This window comes from Capra hircus, chromosome 19 (assembly GCF_001704415.2).
Source record: "Capra hircus breed San Clemente chromosome 19, ASM170441v1, whole genome shotgun sequence".
Classification (NCBI taxonomy): Eukaryota; Metazoa; Chordata; class Mammalia; order Artiodactyla; family Bovidae; genus Capra; species Capra hircus.
Genome location: NC_030826.1, coordinates 26933648 through 26959782, shown reverse-complemented (window position 1 = coordinate 26959782; position 26135 = coordinate 26933648). Strand labels below are relative to the sequence as shown.

Sequence of the window (26135 nt, the reverse complement as noted above, 5' to 3'; positions counted from 1 at the left end):
TGTTGGTGCTGTCCCCGGGAGGTCCACACCAAGGCCCCTGCATTTACGCAGAGTACATGGATGTGGTGTTTCAGTCCCTGGGAACAAAATAGCAAGCGGGTGTGTTCGTCTGCACTGGTAGTCATTTAGCTGTACCTGTTCTGTAGGTCTGGCGGGGGTCCCTGTGCATTTCTGGAGAGGGCGTGGGTGTGGGTGTTTTTCCAGGGCTGCCCCTGCGAGTATGTTGAGCTGGGTCTGCGGGTCCCACTGGGCCTGATTGTGAGCCTGCCACGTTGTGTGCCCGCGGAGAGGGTGTGCATGTTCTAGGCTGTGTGCACTACTGAGTGAAGCGCTGCAGGGGGGCGGGAGGGGAGGGTAAGCCCCTTCTCACAGAGTATAGTCAGGCCCGCAGCCCGGTTTGGTGCCCACTAGTCCGGCGGCCTTGCGTGGCCTCGGTCCCTTCCCAGGATCGGTCCGGGCGCAGGCCGTCGGGCGCGCTGGCGCCACAAGCCCGAGCCAGGAGCCTGGTGTCTGTGCCGGCTGCGCTGCGCCGGCCTCCTCTCAGCGGCAGCGGCGGCGGCGCTGGGGGGGTACTGTTTCCGGGGGTGGGGGTGGGGGTAGGACCGGGGCGGGGGGAGCCGATGATGTCAGCGGCGGCGGCGGCGGCAGCGGGGACGGGCCGGGGCCGGGCGCTGGGGGGGGCCGGGGCCGGAGCCGGAGCCGGAGCTGGAGGCGGGCGAAACCGGAGCGGCCGGGGGCGGCCACGGTGATGAGCCGGGCCTGGCGGACACGGCGCCATCGCAGTCAGGTGGGCCCCAGGGCGAACCGGGCAGGGCCAGGGCGGACCGGAGCCAACAGCCGGGCCCCCTCCCCGCTGCCCGGTGCCGCGGGGGCCCGGGCCGCGCCCCGAGCCGCGACCGCTCCCCTTTGGGGTTGACCTGGGGGCTCAGGGGTCGGGGGCTGAGTCTGGCCCCGCCTCCAGGCGCGCAGGGCGCTGGGGGGCGACTAAGGGGGCCCGGGTACGGCGTCCGACTCGGCGGCGGTCGGGGCGGGGGTGCGGGGGGGAGGCGGGTGCGATCGCCTGGGGCCTTGGAAAGGGCCGCGCTCACTCCTCACTTGAAGGGTTAATTCTGCAGCCCGGTGTCCCCCTCCCCCCGTGGGGCAGGTTGGGGGTGGGGTGGGGCTGGTGTGAGCCCGGGCCGGCGCTGCTAGCTGCTGGGAGGGTGATGGCGTAGGAGCCAGGCAGAAGGGGGGAGGGGTGGGCCGCCGAGCGCCCCAGAGTTGGGGTGTGCGGGGTGCGCAGGGCGAACAGGGGCCCCAGAGCCGCTGCGCCGTCGGGGCAGGGTTGTGGCTGCGAGTCCTGGAGCTTGTGTGTTTCCTGCTGTGTTGTGGGGCAAGGTAAACCTCTCCTAATCACCACTGTTTGCTGGTCTGGTAGCCAGGGGTCCAGCAGGGCCCTACCAGGCCATGGGGACACAAAGCCAGATGGAAGGGTATCCAGTGTTGTGAGGCAGAATGACAAGATGTGGCCCTGTGGCTCTGGGTGACAGGTCCGCATTTGAAGCTGCGCACAATACCTGCGGAGTTTGTTAGGTGCGGGGTTTTATGTATGTTTCATACTGGGGTGTGTTTTCTTGCACATATGTGTCTGGTCCTGCACACATGAACTATTTGTGAACTGTTGTTTTCTGCAGAGCTGGTGACAGGTAAGTGCTGTGGAGGGCACCCAAGTGCTGGGTGTGTGTGCTCAGTTGGAGGGGGCAGTTGTGTACCCTTGAGTCAGAAGGTGTTGGGTCCGGTCCGGTTTCTGCGGCCCTGCTGAGGTGTGGTCCAGTCTTGGAGAAGATGGCCTACTGGATGGGTTTGTGGGTCTGTGTGACGACTGGGTGGCATGGAAGTGGGGGTGCATATCTAGAACTCGGGTCCTGCAGGCCCCGTGGGAAGTGAGAACCCCCGGTGTGTCTCAGGTACCCGTGGGGCAGCTGGTACTGGTGCCTGGGGTTCTGGGTGGAATGTGCAGGTTGTGTTTATGGGATCATGGGCAGCTGAGCGAGGGGAAGGTTGTGTGTTTGCAACATTCCCTACGGGATTCTTTTGTGACGTTGTTTGTGGGAGCCTTTCGGGCCGGGAGGCAAGCTGGTCAGAAAACACTTGTAGGGAGGGAGGTGGCGTGACAAGGGCAATGTGGGCCTCAGACTCTGGAGATCAACCGCGAGCTGTGTGTGCGTGCCTGCTCCTGCGTGTTGAAGTGGCTGTGTGGGGCCGCTCTGGGTATGTGTTATGAAGAAGGCGGGGAGATAAATATGGGGCAGAGCAAGGGCAGCAGGCGGGAGGCCTGGGTGTTGTCGGGTGGCCTGGCTAGTCCGTGCAGGGTCTGCGTGCTTGCCCCTCGCCGGCCCGCCCAGCGTGTCAGGGTCACCAGGAGGAGAGGCCTGGCGGCTGCAAGGAAACTCAGCTTGGACAAAGTGGCTCCTTGGCCATGTTTACGTAAAGGCCGGGTGTGACTCTTGTCACTGAAATGGAAAAAAGAAACACGAAGTTTTCAGTCTCCTCCTCCTGCTTCACCCTCTCTCTGTCCCCCTTGCTGGTATCTCTGCTTTTCCATCTCTTCTGTGACGCAGACTAGGCCACTCCTGCGACTCTGGAAGGGTCTGGAAACGGAATTTGCTCACTAGGCAGATTCCTCAGAACAGGTTTTCCTCACCTTTGGGGCCCTGGCCCTTCTGTAGGGGTGTGTGTATATGTGTGTCTGTGTGTTCCAAGGGTGCACACCCTGTGGTCTGTGCCTGGCCTGGCTAGGAGGGGGTATGTGCGTGGGGGCTGGGTGGATGCTATGGCTAGGCCCCCTGCCCGGGGGCGTGCTGGCTGCTGTGTCAGGCCTGCACAACAGGTGCACCATGGCCTGGTGGAGGGGAAGGAGGCCTAGATGAGAATCAAGGAGTTCAGGCCCTACCACTTCCTCGCCAGCACTTTCCCTAAGTGACCCTCAGTTCCTCATCTATAAAATGGGGCTAATCACCTTCCCTGTCCGTCTTCCAACAGGGCTGTAGGTACGTAGCACATGGGAAGCATACCTGGAAAGTAGCTACAGTTTGGGGACTATGCCCGTGCCAGCCACTGTCAGCCCTGTGCCAGCACTGAGCCCCTTCTTGGGGCTTGGTTAATAATGACAGCAGGAAACACCTATTGAACACTTACTGTGTACTAGGCACTGTTCTTAATGCTTTTACGTATGATCACTCATTTAGTCTTCCCAATGCTGGATGAAAGTGGGAGTTCTAATTATTTCCCTTTCTCAGATGAGACAGCCGAGGTCCAAAGAATTCATATGCCCAAAGCCATTTAGCTAGTAAAAGGTAAAGCTGGATTTGAACCCAGGCAATCTGACTCCAGATCCTGGGCTCTTATATGCCGTCCCCTGCTGCCCTTCTGAAGCTTGTGGTGGGCTTCTCTGTGCATCCCCCTCCACATACATACACACACTTCTGCCCAATTTCTGCAGAACTTAACACCTGCAGTAATTCATTTCAGAAGACTGGTATGTTTCAACAGTGATTCAGGGAGTCCCTGCCTGGGAGGGAGAACTTAGCGTTCACTGCTGGGTGCTGGCCACATGGGCACAAAATGTTGATGAAGTAGGTGAAGGAGAGATTGTCCTTGTTCTGAGGGTCAGGGAGGACCAAGACAGAGGTGACATTTGAGGTCAATTTCAACATTTTGGAGGTATTTGGAGAAGAGGCTGGGCAAAGTTTTTATTTCTGGCAGGAGAACCAGCACAGGCAGAGGCCTGGAGGTGTGGGAGTGCTGAGGCTGGAGGGCACACCGGAAGCTGGAGGGGAGATTCACTCCAGGCAAGAGGAGAGAGGAAGATGGGGACTGGACACTTGAATACCCAGCTGGTGAATTTGAGCTTTATTCTGGAGTGGAGGCTAGAGAGGGGTTCAGAGCCCAGGAGTGACGATGCCTGAGCTGCTTCGGGGCTGTTCATTCTCAGTGAGAGGAAGCCTGGATGGGAGATGCTAAGACCGGAAGCAGGGGACTAGCTGCAAGCCCTGGCCTTGAACCATGAGACTGTTAACAAGGCCTTGAGCTAGTTTGGGGGCCAGAGGTAGGGTAGAGGGAAAGCTTCCAGAGCCATTCCCAGGCTAGGCCACAGATCTGACCAGACTCGGTGACGGCTAGACGTGGGGAGCAAGGTCAAGGGAGGAGTCAGACTTGACACAGTTAGCCTTTAGCACATGAGCTCCTGTGTGTGTGTGTGTGTGTGTGTGTGTGTGTGTGTGTGTGTGTGTGTGTGTGTGTGTGTGTGTGTGAGTGGTGGTTCTGGCAGCCTGCTAGCTGGCCCCAGCCCCCTTAAGGCAGGACCTGGTGGTGTGACAGAGGGGAGGACCCAGCATCTGGGTTCACATGAGCCAATTCTGACCCTGCTGTTCACAAGCTGTGTGACCTTGAGCAAGGTAAATCCCTCTATGAGCCTCAGTTTCCTCACTTGTAAAACTGGGATAATCTAAATGCCAACTTGGAGTGGCTGAGGAAACCATTAAATGAGGCAATGCATGTAAAGCCCTGGGAGTAAAAACATAGATAAATAAAAAATAAAGCCTTGGAGGTGTATTAGGCAAAGCACGAGTGCCCCCGAAGCGATCAAGTTACACTCGCCACCCCCAGCTCCTGGCCAACTCACTCCTGGCCTGAGGATGGTTTCCTTCCTAAAGGTGGACACAGTCCAGGTAGGCTTTAAGAAAGCAGGTTCATTCATTTACCCAAAATGTTTTGAATCCTCCTACCATGTATCAAGGCACTGTTCTAGGTACTGGATGGAGCAGTGGACAAAGCAGACAAAAATCCATCCGTCCCTTGGAGCTTGCCTTCTAGAGATGAAAGAGCAGTAGTCTTAGTAAATGCCAAGGAGGAAAATAAAGTAGGGAGGGGGATAGGAAGCTTGGGGAGGTCCAAGGCAGCCAGGGAGGGCCTTGGGGGAAGGTGACTTTTGAGTCAAAGCTGAAAGGAGGTGGGATAGCAAGGCGTGAGGCTGCCTGAGGAGAGAATGTTCCAGGCACAGGGAACAGCCGGAGGTGGAGGGTATCTGGTGGTGGTGCTCACATCCCCACCTCAGTCACACCTCTTAAGATCACACAGCCAGTTAAGAGTAGAGAAACGGTAAAAACAAATAAAAAAACTAAAACCACAGAGCCATCAGACCTACCATGAAGCCTGATTTCTGCCCCTTTTCTTCACCACTTCCCCCCACCATTTTCCGGGACTGAGTTCCAAGATGATAATAAGAGCTAGCACTTCCTGAGCATCTGCTGTGTGCCCAGCACTCTTCTAGGTACAGCCGGTCATCAGCTTGTTTATTCTCTACAGCCCTACGTAATGGGTGCACTTCATTATCCCCAGCTCGTAGACAAGGAAACCGACATATTGAGAGGTCAAGTAATTTGCCCAGGGTCTCATAACCAGTGTCTGCTCCACCTTGTATAACCCCAGCAGGCCAGCGGCCAGTGGTGGAGCAGTTGAACTCAGGAGAGCCGGATCCAGACCCCATTTGGTTAGTAGAGAGACCAGGGACAAGTCACCCCACCACTACATTCTCTCTGCCTGCAAGTGTGGCGTCTAGAGTATTTAAAGCCTCCGTTTCCTCATCTGTACAGTGGGGTTGACACTAGCCCCTGCCTCCCTGTGGTCCTTTTGAGTGCTGAAATGAGATGATGCAGATAAAATGCTTAGTGCCAGATTTGACACAATGTTTATCTCAACAGCAGCTCCAAGTATCATGACGCTGACGGTTCTAGGTGATCTCCAAGGGCCAAGACAGCCTTGGACCTCTGTGGTTCTGAAAATGCTTGGATAGGCCTTGTCCATATATCTTGACAGTCAGCACACAGCCACGCCTTGGTAGGTACCAAGCCCATATGGTTGTGCGAGTGGGCAGGGCTGGCCAAAGGGTGAGTAGCGGCTAGAATCAAACCTTTTCTTTGCTCACCTGTGCAGAGCTGCTACCTTGAAGAGGCCTTTCCTCTAGTTTTTCCCCTTCCTCTAATTTTCACAAAGATCCTAGATGGGCTGATGGGGAGCCCTAGTGGGTTCTGTTTCAAGAAAAACAGAACTGTTATCCTATACATTCTACTCACAACACTTCTGACACCAGACATGTGGAGTTTCTTCCCCCACACTGGCCAATTCTCTGACACTAGCTGTGTGTCCTACAATTCAATTCAATTCTGATATTATCTGCCTAGAGATAGCATCAGATTCCACAGGTTAAGGGCTCATTCCCACAAGACTGCCCCCACTTCAGATACCAGTTTGCAAGCCCAGACCTCCTGTACTTTTTTTTTTTTTTACAGCTTTTTAAAATTTTTATTAACTTTTTTTTGGCCACACCACGCTGAGTGTGGGATCTTAGTTTCCAGACCAGGGATTGAACCCATGTCCGCTGCAGTAGAAGCTCAGAGTCCTAACCACTGGACCACCAGGGAATTCCCCAAACCTCCTGTACTTCTGACTGACCAGCAAGAATCAGGCTTTCTCACAACCCGCCTCCTCAGATTTGATAATTTGCTAGGATGGCTTATAGAACTGAGGGAAATACTTGTGTTTATTGGTTTATCATATAATAAAGGATATGATAATAGCCAGATGAAGAGGTCTGGAAGGGTCCTGAGTGCAGGAGCTTCTGTCTCCACAAAGCATGTGTTTAGGAACTGGAAGCTCTCTGAACCCCATAGTTTAGGGATTTTTACGGAGGCCTCATCACATAGGCATGATCAATTATTAACTCAGTCTCCAGGCCCTCTCCTGTCCCCAGAGGCAATGGGGGCTGGGGCTGAAAGTTCCAAACTTCTCATCATGGCTTGGCCTTTCCGGTGACCAGCCCCCATCCAGGACTACATGGAGAGTCACCTCTTTAGAACAAGAGACATTTCTGTCACCCAGGAAATTCCAAGGGGTTTAGTTTAGGAGCTTGATGTTAGGAACTGGGGTCAAATGTTAGAATAAGATGCCTGCGGACACGACTGAAGCGACTTAGCAGCAGCAGCAGCAACACCCCTATCTGGAGAAGGAAATGGCAGCCTAGTATCCTTGCCTGGAAAATCCCATGAACAGAGGAGCCTGGAGGGCTACAGTTCGCGGGGTCACAAAAGAGTCAGGCACCACTGAGCAACTAAACAACAGCGCTCCTATCACTTGGGAAATTACAAGAGTTTTAGGAGCCCTGTGTCAAGAATGGGAATAAAGGAGACTTCCTGGCGGTCCAGTGACTAAGATTTCACACTCTCAATGCAGGAGACCCAGGTTTGATCCTTGGTCAGGGAACTAGATCCCACAAGCTGCACCTAAAAGATTCCAAATGCCGCAACTAAGACCCAGCAAAGCCAAATATATATTTTTTAAAATAAAAAGAATGGAGACCAGGACCAAATATATTATACCTGACCGTTAAACAATGTAGGGGTTAGGGGCATGGACACTCTACCCAGTGGAAAATCTAAGTATAGCCTTACAGTCCGTATCCAGGGTTCTTCTGCATGATCAGATTCAACCAACGTCAGATCTTGGAATACTGTAGTATTTACTACTTCAAAAAAATCCACATAGAAGTGGATCTACGCAGTTGTTCAAGGGTCAACTTAATTTCTTATATCACAGTATCACAGCCGTAAACATCTCTTTCATCCTGATGTAGTATAATCAAGAATGAAGGCGTTGGAGCCGAACAGATCCCAGCCCTGCGACTAACTGATCTCATATATCTCTAGTTGCGGCAAGCGGGGGCTACTCTTCCTTGCGGTGCATGGGCTTCTCATTGCGGTGGCTTCTCTTGTAGAGCACGGGCTCTAGGGTGTTTGGGCTTAATTGCTCCTTGGCATGTGAGGTCTTCCCAAACCAGAGATCGAACTTGTGTCCCCTGCGTTGGCAGGTGGATTCTCATCCACTGCCCCACCAGGGAAATCCCTGCCTGTCACTTAAAGTGAAGCTAACTGCTACATTTTAGAGTCGTGATGAAGAGCAAATGAGGTAATGCCAGTGAAGCACCGATTCTTGGGGGTCCCTGTTGGCTGGTGGTTGTCACAGAAGGGAGGAGGAGACCTTGTTCTCTTTCCCCATTTTGCAAACAGATGTGAACACCAGCCCAGGAATCCTTCCCCTGGATTCCTGACCCACCTGCAGTCCATCAACTGATGGGGTAGCACTTGACCTAGGTGTGTGCCTGGCACTCAGGGCTGTGAGAAACTTTGATTCTCATCCCTGTTTACCTCCTCCGGGAGAGGACTGAGGGCTGCCTTTTGGCTGAAGAGAAAAGGCCTCTTAGTCCAGACAGTATGAGTAATAAATAGGAAGAGAGCATTTTGGGGGGGTAGGGTGGGAATTGCATGAGGAACTCCTGACACAGGACACCTCAGAGGTCATGTGTGACCCCGGGCGTGTGGAAGGGGAGGGCCCCCAGACTTTGTGGAGGGTAGACAAGAGGGGCTGAGAGCTCTGCTCTCAGGTCAGCAGGCCTGGCTCTGTGAACAGGCCCCACCTGTTAGGACCAGCTCTGTGTGTCTTTGGCTAAGTTACTCTATGGCTCTGGAACTGAGATCTTCAACTGAAAATTGAGCCCCCAAAGCTGAAGGTGTGAGTTGCCTTGCGGGCAGTGACTGCCATGGCTCACATTTGGGTTACCTGCTATTCCTTTTGGATGAGCCTCCCAGCAAGAGGTGAGGTAGGGGTTGTGTTCCCTGCCCCACCCTCACTTTTTTTTAAGCCAAAGGCCCAAATCCACCACCTCTCAGAGTAAGGAGGGGGACCCAAGCTTCCTCACTTCCAGTCTGGTGGCCTTCCCAGAGACTGGAGCAAGTTGGCACGTGTGTGCGAGACGGTGGTCTTCCGTGGTCCCCGGCACCTAGAAACCCTCTCTAAGATTTATGTGACGAAGTCCTCTGCTAATTTGAATATCTAGCAGCTTGGTCCAATGAAAAAGGTCAAACAAATCTATTTTGATATGTAAATAAGACTGTTATAATGAGAGACAACATGCAAATCTTTGATTTCCTTTGAGTCCCAAAGATTGGGCTCAAGGGACTTGAGACTGATCCAGCAGGGTTCCCTGGGCCTACAGGATTGAACCGATGTCGCTGGATTTTTTTGAGGCAAATTGGGAATATGCAAATTATCTTATTCCTGTACTTCTGGGGGCCAGCAGTACAGGCTTTGCAATAATCTGTGACATCCTAGGTCCGATTAGAGGCCACTGAGCAAGTAACCTGATTGGTTCCCAGGAGGGTCAGGGTCTCTAGAGCTGCCCAGGCTCTCTGACCCTCCATGCGGCACCACTCCCCACCTTCTGGGTCAGCCTCCCGCCCAGTTCCCTTCCCGAGGACGCAGTTTCTGTTTCTCCACAGAGGGAAGAAGCACGGCAGAAGGGACTTGCTGAGCCACCTCCGCTCCACTCCATGTTGGCTGTTGTCTCAGGTGAGACGGGTGAGAGGTCTGCTGGGAGGGAGACTGGGCCTGAGGCTGCAGGCGAGCAAAGCAGCCATATCCTCCAGGCTGAGGAGGCCTGAGAAATGGCCATCAGCTGTGGGGGCTCCCTCCCCCTCCCAGTGGGAGAGAGGTGTCCATTGCTCCCCCCGGTTAGTCTGTAACTTGGAAGTCTTGACCCCTGACCTTCATCAAGACCTGAGGAATCCCTGGCCTCTTTCAGCCCCAGATGTCTGACAGAGGGGTGTTGGACGTTGGCCAGACATGGGGTGGCTAAGGTTAACCCCTCACTTCCATGATCAGAAGTCAGTCAGCCTTCCACCAGCCTTTGGCCAACAGCCTCCAACCCCTGCCCAGCTCGCCTCTGACTTGAAAGCCCCCAGCCCTCTGCCCAGCCTCTGAGATCCTCCCCTGGCCTCTTCTCCATCTAGGCTGGCGCCATGCCACCCCCAGCAGAGGTGACAGACCCGTCCCATGCACCCGCCGTTCTGCGCCAGCTCAATGAACAGCGGCTTCGTGGCCTCTTCTGTGACGTCACCCTCATAGCCGGAGATACCAAGTTCCCAGCTCACCGCAGCGTCCTGGCTGCTTCTAGTCCCTTCTTCAGAGAGGCACTGCTGGCTTCAGCTCCACTGCCCCTCCCACCCATCACTGGGGGCTCAGCCCCCAACCCCACCACCACCACAGCGGCCTCCTCCTCCTCCTCCTCTTCCTCCTCCTCCTCTTCCTCCTCCTCTCCCTCTCCAGCCTCACCTTCAGCATCATCCCCACCTCGGGTCCTGGAGCTGCCAGGGGTCCCAGCAGCTGCCTTCTCTGATGTCCTCAATTTCATCTACAGTGCCCGGCTGGCATTGCCTGGTGGTGGAGGGGACGGGGCAGCTGTGGCAGAGATTGGTGCTCTGGGACGGCGTCTGGGCATCTCCCGGCTGCAGGGCCTGGGGGAGGGGGGTGATGCCTGGGTGCCTCCCGCTCCAGCTCCCATGGCCACCTCACAGCCTGAGGACAGCTTTGGGCCTGGGCCTAGGCCAGCTGGGGAGTGGGAGGGGGACAGGGCTGAGGCCCAGGGCCCTGACTCACAGCCTGCCTTGTCCCGGCGGCCCCTCCCCTGCCCCCGATGTGGGAAAAGCTTCATCCATCCCAAGCGGCTACAGACCCATGAGGCCCAGTGCCGGAGGGAAGCCAGCACTCGGGGGTCCGCCGGGCTGGGAGCCAGGGGTTCTGTCCCCAGTGGCCCTGCAGGAGTGGACGCCTCGGCCCTGCCCCCAGCGGTAGGCTTCCGAGGTGGTCCTGAGCACGTGGTGAAGGTGGTGGGTGGCCACGTGCTCTATGTGTGCGCGGCCTGTGAGCGTTCCTACGTGACCCTGTCCAGCCTAAAGCGGCACAGCAATGTACACTCATGGCGGAGGAAGTACCCCTGCCGCTACTGCGAGAAGGTGTTCGCACTGGCTGAGTACCGAACCAAACACGAGGTGTGGCACACCGGGGAGCGCAGGTGAGTGCTCTGGACAGCCGGGGACTCGGGGTGGATGGGGGTGGAGAGGTCACATGGGACCTAGTCCACTTAGGGACCAAATGGACAAGGGAGGGAATGGGCAGAGCATGGGGCCCAGAAAGCCATTCTCAGATGCCTGCTCACCCACTGGCCCCTGCTCGTGTGCTTTCTGTCATTCACCCTTCTGCCTCCCTCCAGCCCCGTTTCCTCCCACTGATGTTTATTTCTTAGCACCGCCAGGTGTCACGTCCTGGCTTGGTGATGTGGAAAAGGCCAAGGAGGAAACAGAAAGTTGCCTCATGGGGCAGGACAATAGGAAGCACAGGCATGTCCATCTACTGTTCTGATGTACCCTTGTTGATAAGATACTTCCCCATCTGTCAGGTGAGCTTCAGAAGGCGGCTTTGGGAATTAGGCAAGGTATGTGATTATTCCCAATTCACAGATGGAACAGCTGAGGCCTGGCGTTGCACAGCCAGTGGGGGACACTGAACTAGGACTGGTGTCCCTTCTGAGGCTGGTGAGACAAGCAGCATGAGAGAAGGGTGAGCAGATGGCTGGGGCAGTTCAAGGTCTGAGCGGAGACAGGAGAGAAAATGGAAAGTTAAGGCCCTAGCCTCAGGGCCCCTGACTCAACTGGATCTGTTCCTGGCCCAGGTACCAGTGCATCTTCTGCTGGGAGACCTTTGTCACTTACTATAACCTGAAGACCCACCAGCGAGCCTTCCACGGCATTAGCCCGAGCCTCCTGGCCAGTGAGAAGACGCCCAATGGAGGCTATAAGCCCAAGCTCAATACCCTCAAGCTGTACCGCCTGCTCCCCATGCGAGCGGCCAAGCGGCCCTACAAGACCTACAGCCAGGGAGCCCCCGAGGCCCCCCTCTCTCCAAGCCTCAACACACCGGCCCCTGTGGTGATGCCGGCCAGCTCGCCACCCGGACCCCCACCTGCCCCAGAGCCTGGCCCCCCACCATCTGTCATCACTTTTGCCCACCCGGCTCCCTCAGTCATTGTACATGGGGGCAGCAGCAGTGGTGGAGCAGGGAGTGGGCCGGCCAGCACAGGAGGGGCCCAAGCCGCCTCAGTCATCACTTACACTGCTCCCCCACGGCCCCCCAAAAAACGTGAGTACCCACCTCCTCCCCCCGAACCTGCAGCCGCACCAACCAGCCCAGCCACAGCAGGCAGCCCAGCCACAGCTGCAGGGCCCGCCACAGCCACAGAGGAGGCCAAGGGCCGGAACCCGCGGGCCACGAGGACTGTGACCTACACGGCCAAGCCGGCTGGCGGGATTGGCGGGGGCTCGGGTCCCCCTGCAGGGCCTGGCCGGGGCCCCTCTCAGCCCCAGGCCCCACCGCCACTGTGTCAGATCACTGTGCGAATTGGTGAGGAGGCGATTGTCAAGCGCCGCATCTCAGAAACAGACCTGCGTCCCGGGGAGCTAAGCGGCGAGGAGGTGGAGGAGAGCGAGGAGGATGAGGAGGACGAGGAGGACGAGGACGAGGAGGAGGAGGAGGAGCAGGGGGAGTCCAAGGCTGGCGGCGAGGACCAGCTCTGGAGGCCCTACTACTCCTACAAGCCCAAGCGCAAGGCCGGAGCTGCGGCCCCGGCTAGCAGCGGGGGCAGCGGGATGCCCAGAAGCCGCCGGCCACCTCGCTGGAGACAGAAGCTAGAACGGAGGAGCTGGGAGGAGACTCCAGCAGCTGAGGGCCCCACGGGGCGTGCCCGTAGCGAGAGGAGACACCGCTGTGAGGACTGTGCCCAGACATTCGCCAGTCTGAGGAAGCTGCGCAAGCACCAGGAGGCCCACAGCGGGGGCCCCCACAGCTCCCGGTTTGGACGGAAGCCCTCCACCCGCCTCACCTGCCCTCACTGCGCCAAGGTGTGCAAGACAGCCGCTGCCCTGAGCCGCCATGGGCAGAGGCACGCCACCGAGCGACCCGGGGGCACCCCCACGCCTGTCATCGCCTACTCCAAGGGCAGCACTGGTGCCAGAGCCGGGGAGATCAAGGAGGAGGCCCCCCAAGAGATGCAGGTCTCCTCCTCCAGCGGGGAGGCAGGTGGTGGAGGCGGAAGTGCTCCTGCCGAGGAAGCTTCTGAGCCTGCCTCGCTCCAGGACCCTGTCATCTCGGGAGGAGAGGAGCCCTCCGTGGGGGCAGGAGGGGCCACCTATGCATACCCACCTGTGCAGGAATTTCCACTGGCTCTGATTGGGAGTGGCCGGGAATCAGGCAGTGGCAGGGGAAAAGGTGGGAGTGAGGGGCCAGGCGGGGCTGGCGGGGGAGACCGGATGGAGGCGATGGGGGCTGCCAAAGTCACCTTCTACCCTGAGCCCTACCCACTCGTCTATGGTCCCCAGCTCCTCGCCGCCTACCCTTACAACTTCAGCAACTTGGCCGCTCTCCCGGTCGCTCTTAACATGGTCCTACCTGATGAGAAGGGTGGGGGGGCCCTTCCCTTCCTACCAGGGGTCTTTGGCTACGCAGTCAATCCTCAAGCAGCAGCCCCTACTCCCCCAACCCCACCACCCCCAACTCTTCCTCCACCGGTTGCCCCCAAGGGAGAAGGGGAGAGGGCTGGGGTTGAAAGAACCCAGAAGGGAGATGTGGGGTGAGCTCTGGACCCAGATCCCCCCTTTCACCAGATGCCACCCTCCCTGAACCCCCGCCACTACCAGCTCCCCGGCCTCCCTGCCCCTTGGGAGCCCCTCCACACTCCTGTGCAGGGACCTGGGGGCCTCTGGAGCTCAGGGGTCAGGCTGCTTTGTGTGAGATTGTAGTTTTCCCACCACCTGGGAAGGGGTCTTTGGTGGTTCCCCTCTCAGTTCTCCTCCAGGGAATGGCCTCCGTGAGGGGCAGGGCCAGCTCATCCCTCCTCCAGCCCTTGGGGCAACTGAGCAATATACTTCCATGAATCTCTACTCACGGCCCCCACCAGCTCTGAATGTCTAACCCGCCCTCTGATTCCTAAACTTAGGGGGAAACCATCTTTCTCCCCGAATGTTCCCCACCCTGCATCTTGAAGCTTTCTCTAAGCCCTTGCCCAGATGCTTCCTAGCACATTCCATCCTTTTGTGGCCCAGGGCCTGGACCAGACCATTGTGATACCCAACACTTACCCACCTGGGAGTGGGCTTCAGATGCCATTCTTCCCAAGGGTGGGTTTCTGTGTCCCTGTTCCCTTCACGTTAAGATGCCATGCCTTCCTTGGCTTCTACGCCTTTGGATCTTCCATATTCCTCCTCCTACTCCAAGACTGTGGAGATGGCTCTCCCATCCTGGTCAAAGAGCGGGGTGGGAGGGAGGGCTACCTATCTGTTCCTTGGCTGAGTTCTTTCCCAGCCCAGGCAGCACCAATCTCGGCCCTGCTTTGACCCTCAAATCTAGTAAGCCCCAGACTCTTCCACGGCGAAAGAGGTGAGTGGATTGTACCTCTTCCTGCCTCTGCATATGGCCTCATCTGGGCTAAGCCAGATTTGGGGGCCAGGAAGGAGAAGCTCTATATAGGATGGGGGAGAGGTCCTACTTCCTCCTTTTTTTTTTCCCAGATGGTTTCTCCCAGACTAGACCAAATAGCCAGAAAAATGATGGGGGTTGGATGGGTAGGTAAGCCCGAGATTTGCACATGACCTCCCATCCTTAACTTAGCCCTCTTTTTCCCCAGTATCACTTCCCTCACAATTACTCCAGATGGTTTTTGGGGAACCATCCTACTCCCCTGGTGGGCTTTGGGGTATCCCCACCAACTTTCCCTCCAAAATAGCACCTTACACCCCATCTTTGACTCAGTTTCCCACACCCAAAGATCCCAGCCTAGGGATGGGGTACAGGGACCTTGTAAGTCCCTAATCCCTAATTTGCACTAGTTAACCCTGGTCAGGGGTCCCTATGTTTCCTTCCAGTGGTGGAGTTGAAGAAATGTTCGCTCCTAATTCTGATAACTGGGCCTCCCCACTCTGTGATTGAATGAACACTTCCCATCCACCCACCTACCCCCCGCCACCCCACACACACACAAAAAGCTCAGAAGGGGAGAGCCAGTTTGGGGGAGCAAATTTGATAAATGGGAATTAGAGGAGTGCAGTTTAAAAAGGGGAAAAGTTGCCATCATCAAAATGGCAGTCCTTTTCCCAGCTACTGTTTTTTGGGGCCAAGATGGCTGCCCTCTCAACTGATGCTGAAAGGGCAAGATCATGGCTTTTGGAGGGAGGTGGTTTGGCGGGAGGGACAGGAGAAGCCTCCTGCCTCCTCACACCCTCCCAGCAAACGGAAAGGGAGGTTTTCGACAGGCTCCCTGAATGTTAACCATGGAGGAGTGTCGCTCCTTCACTCCTCCTCCGTCTCTTTGCACTTTTCTTGGTCTTGGCCGCAGTCCGAGTGAAGAGTTTCCTACTGAATGTACTGAGTTCCAATTTTTAAGGGGGAGAAAAGATTAAAACAGGGAAAAATGCAAAAAAAAAAAAAAAATCACTAAAAATTCCCACAAATCTTGTTTCTGGCACTTTAGAAAAACTGCGAAAAAAAAAAGTACATAATAAAGAATACATATATATATCTACACACAAATTATATATATAAATATATATATATATACACAGCGGAACCACAGGAGAGACTGAGGAAGGCCTTGGAGGCAGGGGGCGGGTGCGACAACAGTGCCCCTGTATCCTTAACCTGCACTCCTCTGAGGCAGAACGGCACAGGAGATGGAAGGGGTTGAGGATGGACCAGGGAATTGAATTTCACAACAGGTCAAAATTCTAAAACCATGGACATTTTGGGAGAACTGAGACTGTAGACATTTATTTTGCTTGGTTTTTTAAAATCTGATTTAGGAAAATAGTTTCCAGAATTTGGTGGTTCTGGGCAACAAAGGAGATTGTGGTGAAATGGAGATTAAAATACATGTATCTGAGCTGGGGAACTTGAACATTGTGAATTTCAGATGTTGGAAATTTGGGATTTTGCAATTTCGTCTTTTGAAAATTATCAAGTCTTGTCAGTTTGTGCCCTCTTTCCCCATGTTCCCTGGGAAGAAGGGTGACGGTGGAGTGGGAAGGCCACTGGTTCTGTGCCACAGCACGCAAGATTTAGAATTCTACAGACTCTAGCTCTATATGTAGTGAGGACCCAGATTTAGAGAAACTGACCAATATTTATCTCCGCATTTGTGTGTGTGTCCAACTCTCTAGGCCAATAAACCAACAAGACAAATGAATTGTGCTCTGCAGTGGGATGCCAGGTGCAATTATTGGCGTGGCTGGTGGGTCTGGCTGGACAGGGACACGCTAACCTCATCTCACAGGGATCCCTACGAGGTTAGCCCTGTTTTCCCTCTTTAGGACTTCCAGCAACTGAGTAGGTGTGAGCGCCTGTTGACCCTAGGTACTTCACTGTAATTGCTGCAGCCACTAGGCTCAAACTGACTTTGCTCTGACCTCCAGGCAGAAACATTAACACAGTCCAGTTCACACAGCCTACTGGGCACATGATCTTCATGTCCCAGAAGGGCCATGCCTCCAACCAGGTACAGCCTTTTCTCCAAACTGAAAGGAAACTGAGGCACAAAATGTGTGACGGCCATAAGTGACACTTCTTGTTCCACTCCTGGCCTCCCATGAGCTTCAACTCCTCATCCCCTGTCCTTCCCCTGTATTTTGTCTAGAGTAACTCAGGAATGAGCAAGGTAAAGGAATGGCTAGGTGGGTGGGGGCTTTGAGGAATTCTGATACAGATACCTTGACCAAAGTGGGCAGCCACAAATCAGTTCTAGCAGGTTGCTGCCAACAGGGGAATCAGATCTGGTGTTACTGTAGACCTTAAAAAATTATCAAGAGAAGCCAGAAATCCAAATTTCTCTGTGAAATATCCACATTTTTATTTATTTATAATTTTTTTACAGCTCAGAGTTTTATTCAGTCAACAAAGGATAGTACACTCGAGGCGTGAAGGCAGGCCAACCCCAAAGGAGAGTCATTTTTTGTTTTACATTTTAAAAGTAGCAAACCAGATTTTAAATTTTGGCCAACAACATGAGCCAAACAAAACATATCAGTGTGTAACTCTGATGTATATTGTATAATGTTTTTGTTCTCTTCTTATATGATGCTCAGTCTAGGGAGCAGATTCTAAATACTGTTAATATTAGCTTCATTTTACAGATGGGGAAACTGAGGCACAGAGCAATTTAGTAGCTTGCCCAAAGTTTGAGCACCAAAGCTGGCACTTGAAGTTTTAAAAGTGTGCTTTTTATCCTCATTACAAATGCATCTTTTTAGAAATAACCTTTTCTTTTTTAATCCTAAAGATATTACATATTACAAATATGATAAACTGCAGAAAGGCAAAAACAAAAAATGACCACTAGTCCCAACACGCAAACATCAACACTACTACTTAGTGTATTTCCTCACAGAAAAAAAAAATTCCCTATTAATTCAACCAGAGGTAACTGCTATATAGGTTAGGATCTGTGCTAGGTGCCTGGGATATTACAGTGAACAAGACAGAGTTCCTGCCTTTAGAAGGCATACAAGTCTAGTTCTTGTTGTTTGTTCCATTCATTGCCAGCATAGGTGTTAACATCCAATAGAGCTTCCTCAAGAAGCCAAAGAATAATAAACGGTTAGTGCATTTCAGGTGGGCCCAAGTCCCCCAAATGCCTAGTCCCATTTAGGCTCCCTCCTTAGAAACGAAATGAGAGAACTGGACTCCTAGTGATGGAGTTAAGATGCAGAAAGGTATAGGGCTTGAGAGCCCTGCTAAACTCTCAATTCACTTGGCCAAGGATCTGGATCTCCACCTTCCAGCCTCAAGGAAAAGGGTCGGCGGGGGGCAAGTGGTACGTGGCATCCAGAAAGATGACGAGGGTCCCAACGCTTGTGAAGATGATGAAGGTCCATAGGAAGAGGCGGTCCACTACCATGGCCACAAATTGCCAGTCCTCCTTCAGCTGGGGTTAGGCAGAGGAAACTGTTCCTGAGTCCGGACCCCCAGGAACGGCTGCCCCAAGGCCCTGTGCCCCATCCAGATCCTCCCACCACAGCTTTGAGACAAGGGCCGGCCTCAGAACAGCAGAGAGCCACCATAGGCAATGGATGTGAATCAAGAACAAGAAGGAAAGTAAAGACAGGACCCAGTGAGGCAAACTTCCACTCAGAAATAAACCCCAGGCACTTCCCTGGTGGTCCAGTGGCTAGGACACCACGCTCCCAATGCAAGGGGCCCGGGTTCAAGCCCTGGTCAGGGAACTAAATCCCACATGCCACAACCAAAGATCCCATATGCCACAACTGCTGCTAAGTCGCTTCAGTCGTGTCCGACTCTGTGCGACCCCATAGATGGCAGCTCGCCAGGCTCTGCCGTCCCTGGGATTCTCCAGGCAAGAACACTGGAGTGGGTTGCCATTTCCTTCTCCAATGCATGAAAGTGAAAAGTGAAAGTGAAGTCGCTGTCTGACTCTTAGCAATCCCATGGACTGCAGCCTGCCAGGCTCCTCCGTCCGTAGGATTTTCCAGGCAAGAGTACTGGAGCGGGTTGCCATTGCCTTCTCCGATACGCCACAACTAAGACCCGACGTAACCAAATAAATAATTTAAAAAATTAAAATAACACCGAGTGCTGGGGGCGGAGCCTGTTTCCGGGTGGAGCCAAGGGCCCCCAGGCCTTGCCCTGGTCCACCCTCGGTGGACATACCGCGTCATGGTCTTCCTGTTCCTGCAGCTGTCGAGCGATGTAGCTGATCGAAGAAACGACCTCCCGTAGCTCAGGAGAGAGACCCACAGCCCGGTTTGGACCATCGATAAATCGCCGCAGGTCTGGAGCAGACAGTTCAGGCTGGAACCTGGAAGAGGCGGGACTGTTTGGCCACGCCCAAGGCACAAAGACAGCCTGGGCGGGTGCTCTCTGCCCCAATTCCCTCCTCCAACGCAAGTCTGTGTTTCAAAACGTGAGACGGCCCCTCAGGTTCTCGCCTATGGCGGCGACCTCTCTAACCTTCTGCAATTTTTCCTAACCTCTTAGGCGTTTCAGTTCCCACCTCTCCACAAAGTGGGCAACAGATGGCATACTACAACTCCCATGATGCTCAACCACAACCTCCGGGAGCTTAGGTCGCCTGCACCGCACAGTCTTCTGGGAATTGTAGTTCTCCCTCTCCCTTTTATGTGGGCGATGGAGAGTAGGTATTACCTGTTGGGTTTGGGGAAGAGAAAATCATTTGGTGGCTTGCGGATGAAATATTCATCTGTTCCCCGACCCCAGCCACTTCCTGGAGAATCCCTGAGAGCTATGGAAGGTGGCTCCAGCATCTGGTCTCTCTCAGGTTTGGGCCTCTTCAGACCCAGGTACAGAGGGAGTTTGTGGATAAAGATCTGCAGAGTAGATGAACAGGCGTGTTGGAGGGGGTTCTCAGGCCTTGAGACCAGAAGAGAAGCCGCAAACCACCCCCCTGGCACATGCCCACTCCTGCCAAGCGTGCCTGAGTCCCACAGGGCCCAGAGTTCTTAAGTGGGTTAGGAGACATCCTGACTGGAAAGAAAAGTTCTAAGGGCTCCCACCCTGATAGTACCTAGCCCTTGGAATGCTTCCATGGGACCCACCCCACAAAGGGCAGTATTGATGAAGAGAGTCTTGAATCCACACAGAGTTAATAATGTGAGGATAAAATTAATTGTGCAACATTTCAACACCCAAAGACCCTGGCACTTGGACACTCTACCAGGAGTTGAAGTTGTAGTCTCCCTCGGGTCTGTGAAAGGGAAGGTTGAAGCTGATGGGAGAAAGGAGCAAAGCCTGGACAAAAATCCAAATACTAGGATTTAGAGTTAACACAGGTTGAAGGAGGAGGTCTTCTTACCTGACGAACCCAAAGGGGCATTTGGTGGGTGTGGGGTGAGCGATGATGCAGGTTGAGGACCACAACACTGAGGATGACTGAGAAGGTGACGAGGACCATGGTGAACATGAGGTACTTGATAATGATGGGGACAGACAGGGAGGTCTCAGGTACTTTGTCTGCCAGCAGCAGCAGGAACACAGTGAGGGTCAACAGGGCAAAGATGGAGAGCCCCATCTTCTCTCCTTGGGGGACAGAGGGGAAGGTGGGAGAATTCGGCTTTGCCAGAAGAAGATCTCCCTGGCATAATCAGTGACCATGTTTCCAGCCCACTCAGACAGGGTTTTGGAAAGGCCAACTGCAAGCAATGACTCCTGCATTTAAACCTCCAACCTGGACTTATTCCCCTAAATTCCATGCTTGTCTTCCTAACTCCTCCATTTGGGTGTCCAACCAACATCTCAGATTTAACATGTCCAATACTTAATTCCCTCACTGCCGACTCTCCCCACAGTCTTCCACATTTCATAAATGACAACTCCATCTTTCCTGTGGCTCAAGCCAAATCCTTTGAGTCATTTTCTGCTCTTGTCCCTCTCATCCCATATCCAATCCATACCAAACCTTATTGGTACAAGCCATCATTACCTCAGGTCTGAGTTATTATAAAGGCCTCCTCTTTGCTTCATCCTTTGCCCCCTGCTGACTGTTTTCAACAGAGCATCCAGACGGATCCCTTAAAGATGTAAATCAGATCATAACACTCCAGTAGCTTCCCATCTCCTTTAGCATAAAAGCCAAAAGTCCTTACTGCAGCAAGGTCTTCCCATGAACTCTCTGACTTCGTCTCCTACTGTTTTCTCTCTTGCTAACTTTATTCAGTTACATCGGCTATTTCTTGAATATGCAAGGCATACTCCCACCTCAAGAGTCTTCACATTCACTCTTAACTCCTCCTGGTAATTTCTTCCCTCAGATATCTACCACGGTCATTCTCTCACTTCCTTCAAGTTTTTGTTCTAATATTGATCAGATATTCCCTTGTTAGTGAGACATTCACTGACCAGCCTATTTTTAAATTGCAACCCCTGTGATAAGCCATAATGAAAAGAATATGAAAAAGAATATATATATGTATAACTGAGTCACTTTACTGTACAACAGAAATTAAACACAACATTGTAAATCAACTATACTTCAATACAATTTTTAAAATAAATAAATAAATTGCATCCCCTACTCCCATCCTCATCCTCCCCAAACCCTTCTCCTGCTTCATTTTCCTTCTTAGGACTTGACCTCTTCTTCTTCTTTTTTTTTTTCATATTTATTAATTTGGATGCACTGGGTTTTAGTTGCAGCATGAAGGAACCTTTGATCTTTGCTGTGGCATGTGGAAATTTTTAGTTGCACCATGAGGGATCTTTAGTTGTGGAATACGAACTCTTGGTTGCAGCATGTGGGATCTAGTTCCCCAACCAAGTATCAAACCTGGGCCCCCTACACTGGGAGGTCAGAGTCTTAGCTTCTGGACCACCAGAGAAGTCCCTTGACCTCTTCCACTATATTGTTTAATGGATTTATTTATTATGCTTGGACTATCTCCTCCACTAGAATGTAAACTCCATGAGAGTAGGGATTTTTGTCTGTTTTATTCACTGATGTATTCCCAGTGTCTTGCACATTACAGATGCTCAACAAATATTGTTGCATGAGTTAATAGACCAACCCCTGTAGCACAAACTGTATAGCAAATTGAAGGATCTAAAAATGAAATAAAGTATATAAGAATATGCCAGGTGGCTGGTTATTCCTGTGACATACAACAGGTACTGGGAACTTCAGGGAAGGTATTGAAATAAATAACATTTATGGTCTGTTCTGGTTTAGTTCTATAATACTGGTTTCCAAGATTTGCCTTGCTCCAAGAAGAAGGAGAAGTAACATGTGAAAGTGTCTCTAGAGCTTCATCACTCTCCTTCCCTTAGACAGAGAGGACTTGATTCCAGAGAGAAGGAAAGCATGTGTTTTTTGTTTGTTTTGTTTTGGGGGCCACAGCAGTGAAAGCCCAGAATCTTAACCACTAGGCCCACCATGGAACTCCCGGGAAAAGCATCTTTTGAATACCAGAGTTTAGGACATCAGTCTCTGAATCAAACTGGTACTAACCAGGGTTGGAATAGCGACACCACCTCTCTCTATATAAGGTCAGCTGAATGACAAACTCTCCTAACCTCTTTATCCTCCTCTGTGAAACAGGAAGACAATTCAGCACCTACCTCACAGAGTTGTGATTAGAATTGAGTTAATATATGAATCCCATGGACGGAGGAGCCTGGTGGGCTACAGTCCATAGGGTCGCAAAGAGTCAGACACAACTGAGGTGACTTCACACGCACGCACACATAGAAAACATATTATCTGTATTATCTTATAGCAAGTGCTCAAAATTAGCAAATTACATACACTTACACAAAGTTTACAGAGTACCCTGCATAGTTCTCTTAACTCAGTTAATCCTCAAAATAGTCCTACATGATAGGAACAGTGGGTGTCCTATTTCCAGATCAGAACACTAAGAGATTAAGGAATTTGCCCAAGGTTACTCCTTAAGCACTTTGTGCTGTATTTTAGAGAACTGTTGGGTATTATTTTCTAGGGAGATGGAAGGTTTAGGGACTAGTACTCTTGCCTGGAAAATCCCATGGATGGAGGAGCCTGGTAGGCTGCAGTCCATGGGGTCACTAAGAGTCGGACACGACTGAGCGACTTCACTTTCACTTTTCACTTTCATGCACTGGAGAAGGAAATGGCAACCCACTCCAGTGTTCTTGCCTGGAGAATCCCAGGGACAGCAGAGCCTGGTGGGCTGCCATCTATGGGGTCGCACAGAGTCATACACGACTGAAGTGACTTAGCAGCAGCAGCAGGCATCTGACAAGTGAGGGGACAGAGGATGCCAAGAATGGGAAAAAGGAAAGGAATAGTTATCTAAGCCTGGGAGCTTGCAGGTCAGAGGAGTGGCAGTTCCAGGGATGAGATCCTAGGATTCTGAAGGGAAGAGTTCAGAAGTTACTAGATGCAGAGAAGTGAGCAGCAGAGGGGAGACAGCACTTGAAGTTGGAGGGGAAACCTGAATCCAGATGCAAAGGCTCTTCTTGAAGGGAAAACCTAGGTAAGATTGCTTAAGCACAACTCCTGATGGCCTGAGTTGGCAGGAAAACCTTCCCTGTATTATGGGTGAAGAGGAAGAAGCTGAACTATTGGTAAGTAAGACAGCTGGGGCTCCTCCCCCCTTACCTGCATCCGGTGGCAGGTAGAAGACAAAGATGGCCAGGAGAGTGATGAGGATGCATGGGGCAATGACGTTGACCAGGTAAAAGAGAGGCTTCCGGCGAATGATGAGGTAGAAGGTGACTTCTTCACGTCGTCCTTCGCCGCCTCCCCTAGGATCCACTGGAGGCTGAATTAGCCGAGAAGGCTTGTGGATAATCTCCCATTGGCCATTCTCTTGGTGGGGTGAGGGGAGAGAAGAGAAGGTGACAGATATGGGACATGTCTTTGTTGGTGCCAGATATGGCTTTTTTTTTTTTTCTTTCTTTTTCTTTTGCCTGCTCCACGCTGTTTGTGGTAGTTCCCCAGCCAGGGATTGAACCCAGGCCCTCAGCAGTGAAATCACAGAGTCCTAACTACTAGACTGCCAGGGAATTCCCAGATATGGCTTTCTCCACCACATCCTAGAGCAGAGGAGACTGATATAATAAGGGGCAATAAGGGGCTAGCTATAGACCCTGGGCTGGACAGCCCATCTCTATTTGAACGAGTCTCAATTTCCATACCCACAAAATATAGTTATATCTATCTTGCTGACCTCACAGGGACTTGTTGATGGAATATGTTTATCAGCCTGTTAGAAACTGGAAATCATAAAGCCCCATGGACATGGAAGTTATACCCACTCACCAATAAAGGTCCCTTCATGAATATACACTTCCTGCCGCTCCTGCCCCTCAGGACTCAAGCCAGTTTGCAGGCTGACCTCTGAGCTGTCATAGCTATAGGAACTGAACACCATGGTGCAGTTCTGCCAGTCAAAGGGGAAGTAGGTGACCTGGATGGAATGGAGAGTCACTAGAGCTGCCAAAGAGCTGGTTGGGGCTGGGGGAGTTGGGGAGGTCACAGGGCAGACAGGGGTCAGAGGATATGGCCCCTCAGGAGCTAGAGACCACCAAGGGAGATCACCCAGAAGTGGAGTCATAGAGAAATCAGAGGGTTGTTTGGGGAGGCCATGGACATTGGAGGAAAGGTCACTAAGGAAGACTGGAAGTCAATGAAAGTGGACAGAGAAGAGGAAACTCAACGGACGGACGGTAAGAGGGATGTGAAGGTCATGGGGATAATGGAGGAGTAGGTCTGAGGGAGGGTTTCTACGATCGCCTTGAGCTTCCCAGATGGAGCCGGGAGACCTGGATGCTACAACTGCTGCGATAGATGCCTGGGGGCTGCCAGCGCATGGAGCCATCGGAGGACACCACGACGCTGATGTCCAGAGCAACATCAAAATTTCCATCGTTACTGTAGGAAAAGAATCAAATCAACTCGGATCAGGCCCCGTCCTCCGGAGGCCGCGCCCCTCCAGAGGCCCTGCCCCGTTTCCCAGACTTTGGGAACATCCTACTTGTTTAGGAGCACCACGTCGGGTAGCCACACGGATTCTGCTGAGATGCGGAGTGAATCGATGCCCTCGTGTTCCTCAGGGTCCCAGCTGAGCCTGTAGTCAGTCCATTCCTAGGGAGGCAGAGGCTGAGGGGCCGTCTGGGGTTGGAGGCTGGGAGGAGCCTTGGGACGTGCGCAGGAAGCCCGGGCAGGGAATGCAAGGGAGGAGAGCCGCGCAGGTCTGGGCTGTGGTTCTGAAGGCCTAGGCTCTGAGTCCAGTTCCACGTGCACTCTTTGGGACCCCATTAGCTAATTTTCCTTCCCTCGCATCGGGCCCCAATTTTTCCATTTTGTAAAAACGAGGGGGTTGACAAGCTAGTCTCTAAAACAGTGATTTTCAAACCGCAATTAGCGACCCTTTTAATGGGTCAGGAGTCACATGAGTGGCCCCAAACCAGAGTTTAAATTCTTTTCTGAAGCCTCTGTTTCAGTTATAAATGTGTTTTCTGAGGTCATGATGCAAAAAAAAAAAAAAAAAAGATTCTTATTGGGCGGGACATTCGAAGACATTGTAAAGGCAGCGAGGTCGCCCGCCCTTTCCCACCCTGCGGGGGTCTCCGTACCAGGTCCAAGTAGACTTTTGTGCTCATCTCCTCATCCTTCTCGTTCTAGAAGGGAAAATTTTAAGGGTAGATACGATGTAAGTGTAGAGAAATAAGGGGCTCGGTAGGTCAAACTCTCCCTGGAAACTCCCTTCTTTTTCCGAGTCGCACTCTCTCGGGTTCAAGCCCCATCTCCTATAACCTGCGTGGATTTAAACCCTATCTCGCAAATTTCCTGCGGTCCTTACGGCCAGCCAATTCATTTACCAGTCCCGACGTGGACCGGACTGAATCTCCATCTGCTGTTTATTAACTCTGTCCGGCGCCAAGCTCCGCCCCAGCCTGTGACCCCGCCTCAAGACCCGCCCCCCGGCCAGTCCAGCGGCCCCCAGCTCCATTTCAAGATCCGCCCATAGGCCTGTTCATCATTTTACCCGGCTCTACCCAGGTCGGTCCAGCAGCCACGCCCACAGCTTGTCCATTGGTCCGATTTCGACCCAACCTGCTCTAATATCCCATCAGTCTCCTAGTCTGGCTTCGCCCCGGACCCCCTCCCCCAGTGGTCCCTGGGTCCCGCCCTGCCTAAAGCCACGCCCCTAGTCGTCCAGTGGCGGGACGCAACTCCCCGCGTGCGCCCTCACCAGGCTGATGAGTTGCGCTAGGGTGAGACCAATGCTGACCCAGACACGGTCTCCCACCTCCCGCGCCGGCCGCACCGTGCTATCATAGCCTGAGAAAAGTTTCTCGCGGAGTCGGCCCTCCGCCTCCGAGCCGCGGGCGCCTGGAGGAGGAAAGAATTGAGTGAAGCTTTGATGCCCGGCCACGACCTCTGGCCCTGTCACTGCTCCTTTGAGGCCCACACTTACCCGGGGCGAGATGCGCCCCCAGCACCCCCAGCAGGAACAGAAGCAGCGCCCCTGGGGTCATAGCCCGCCCGCGTCGCTCAGTGAGTCCGCTGGGTGAGTCGCCAGGACAAGCCAGCGCAGGGGAAGTGACGAGGCGCCCAGGAATGTGCACCTGTTATTGGGGGGCAGCTGCCAGCCCACCCGCCCCGCCCCTGGGACTTGATCCCGCCCCGAGCAACTGCCAAAGCCTGCCAC

General features: G+C 53.2%; 2 protein-coding genes across 6 annotated transcripts; one reads left to right on the top strand and one right to left on the bottom strand.

Annotated features, from left to right (window-relative positions):
• ZBTB4 (zinc finger and BTB domain containing 4) lies at positions 626–16167 on the top strand. Of its 2 annotated transcripts, none has more exons than XM_018064581.1 (4): positions 626–787; positions 9372–9441; positions 9882–10942; positions 11600–16167. In XM_018064581.1, the coding sequence occupies exons 3-4, from the start codon at positions 9891–9893 to the stop codon at positions 13554–13556; spliced, it is 3009 nt and encodes a 1002-aa protein (XP_017920070.1). In that variant the 5' UTR covers positions 626–787; positions 9372–9441; positions 9882–9890; the 3' UTR covers positions 13557–16167. The 2 variants fall into 2 exon arrangements, with proteins under 2 accessions (XP_017920070.1, XP_017920071.1); XM_018064582.1 differs by lacking the exon at positions 626–787 and adding an exon at positions 1226–1377 and having other exon boundaries at positions 11600–16164.
• CHRNB1 (cholinergic receptor nicotinic beta 1 subunit) lies at positions 15302–26025 on the bottom strand. Of its 4 annotated transcripts, XM_018064583.1 has the most exons (12): positions 25902–26010; positions 25677–25816; positions 25057–25101; positions 24456–24565; positions 24244–24352; positions 23741–23888; positions 23078–23287; positions 19799–20022; positions 19661–19711; positions 19132–19313; positions 18637–18784; positions 15302–17893 (listed from the first exon to the last, which is right to left on the bottom strand). In XM_018064583.1, the coding sequence occupies exons 1-12, from the start codon at positions 25960–25962 to the stop codon at positions 17753–17755; spliced, it is 1569 nt and encodes a 522-aa protein (XP_017920072.1). In that variant the 5' UTR covers positions 25963–26010; the 3' UTR covers positions 15302–17752. The 4 variants fall into 4 exon arrangements, with proteins under 4 accessions (XP_017920072.1, XP_005693560.2, XP_013827653.1 ...); XM_005693503.2 differs by lacking the exon at positions 19661–19711 and having other exon boundaries at positions 25902–26025; XM_013972199.2 differs by lacking the exons at positions 19132–19313; positions 19661–19711 and adding an exon at positions 18957–19131.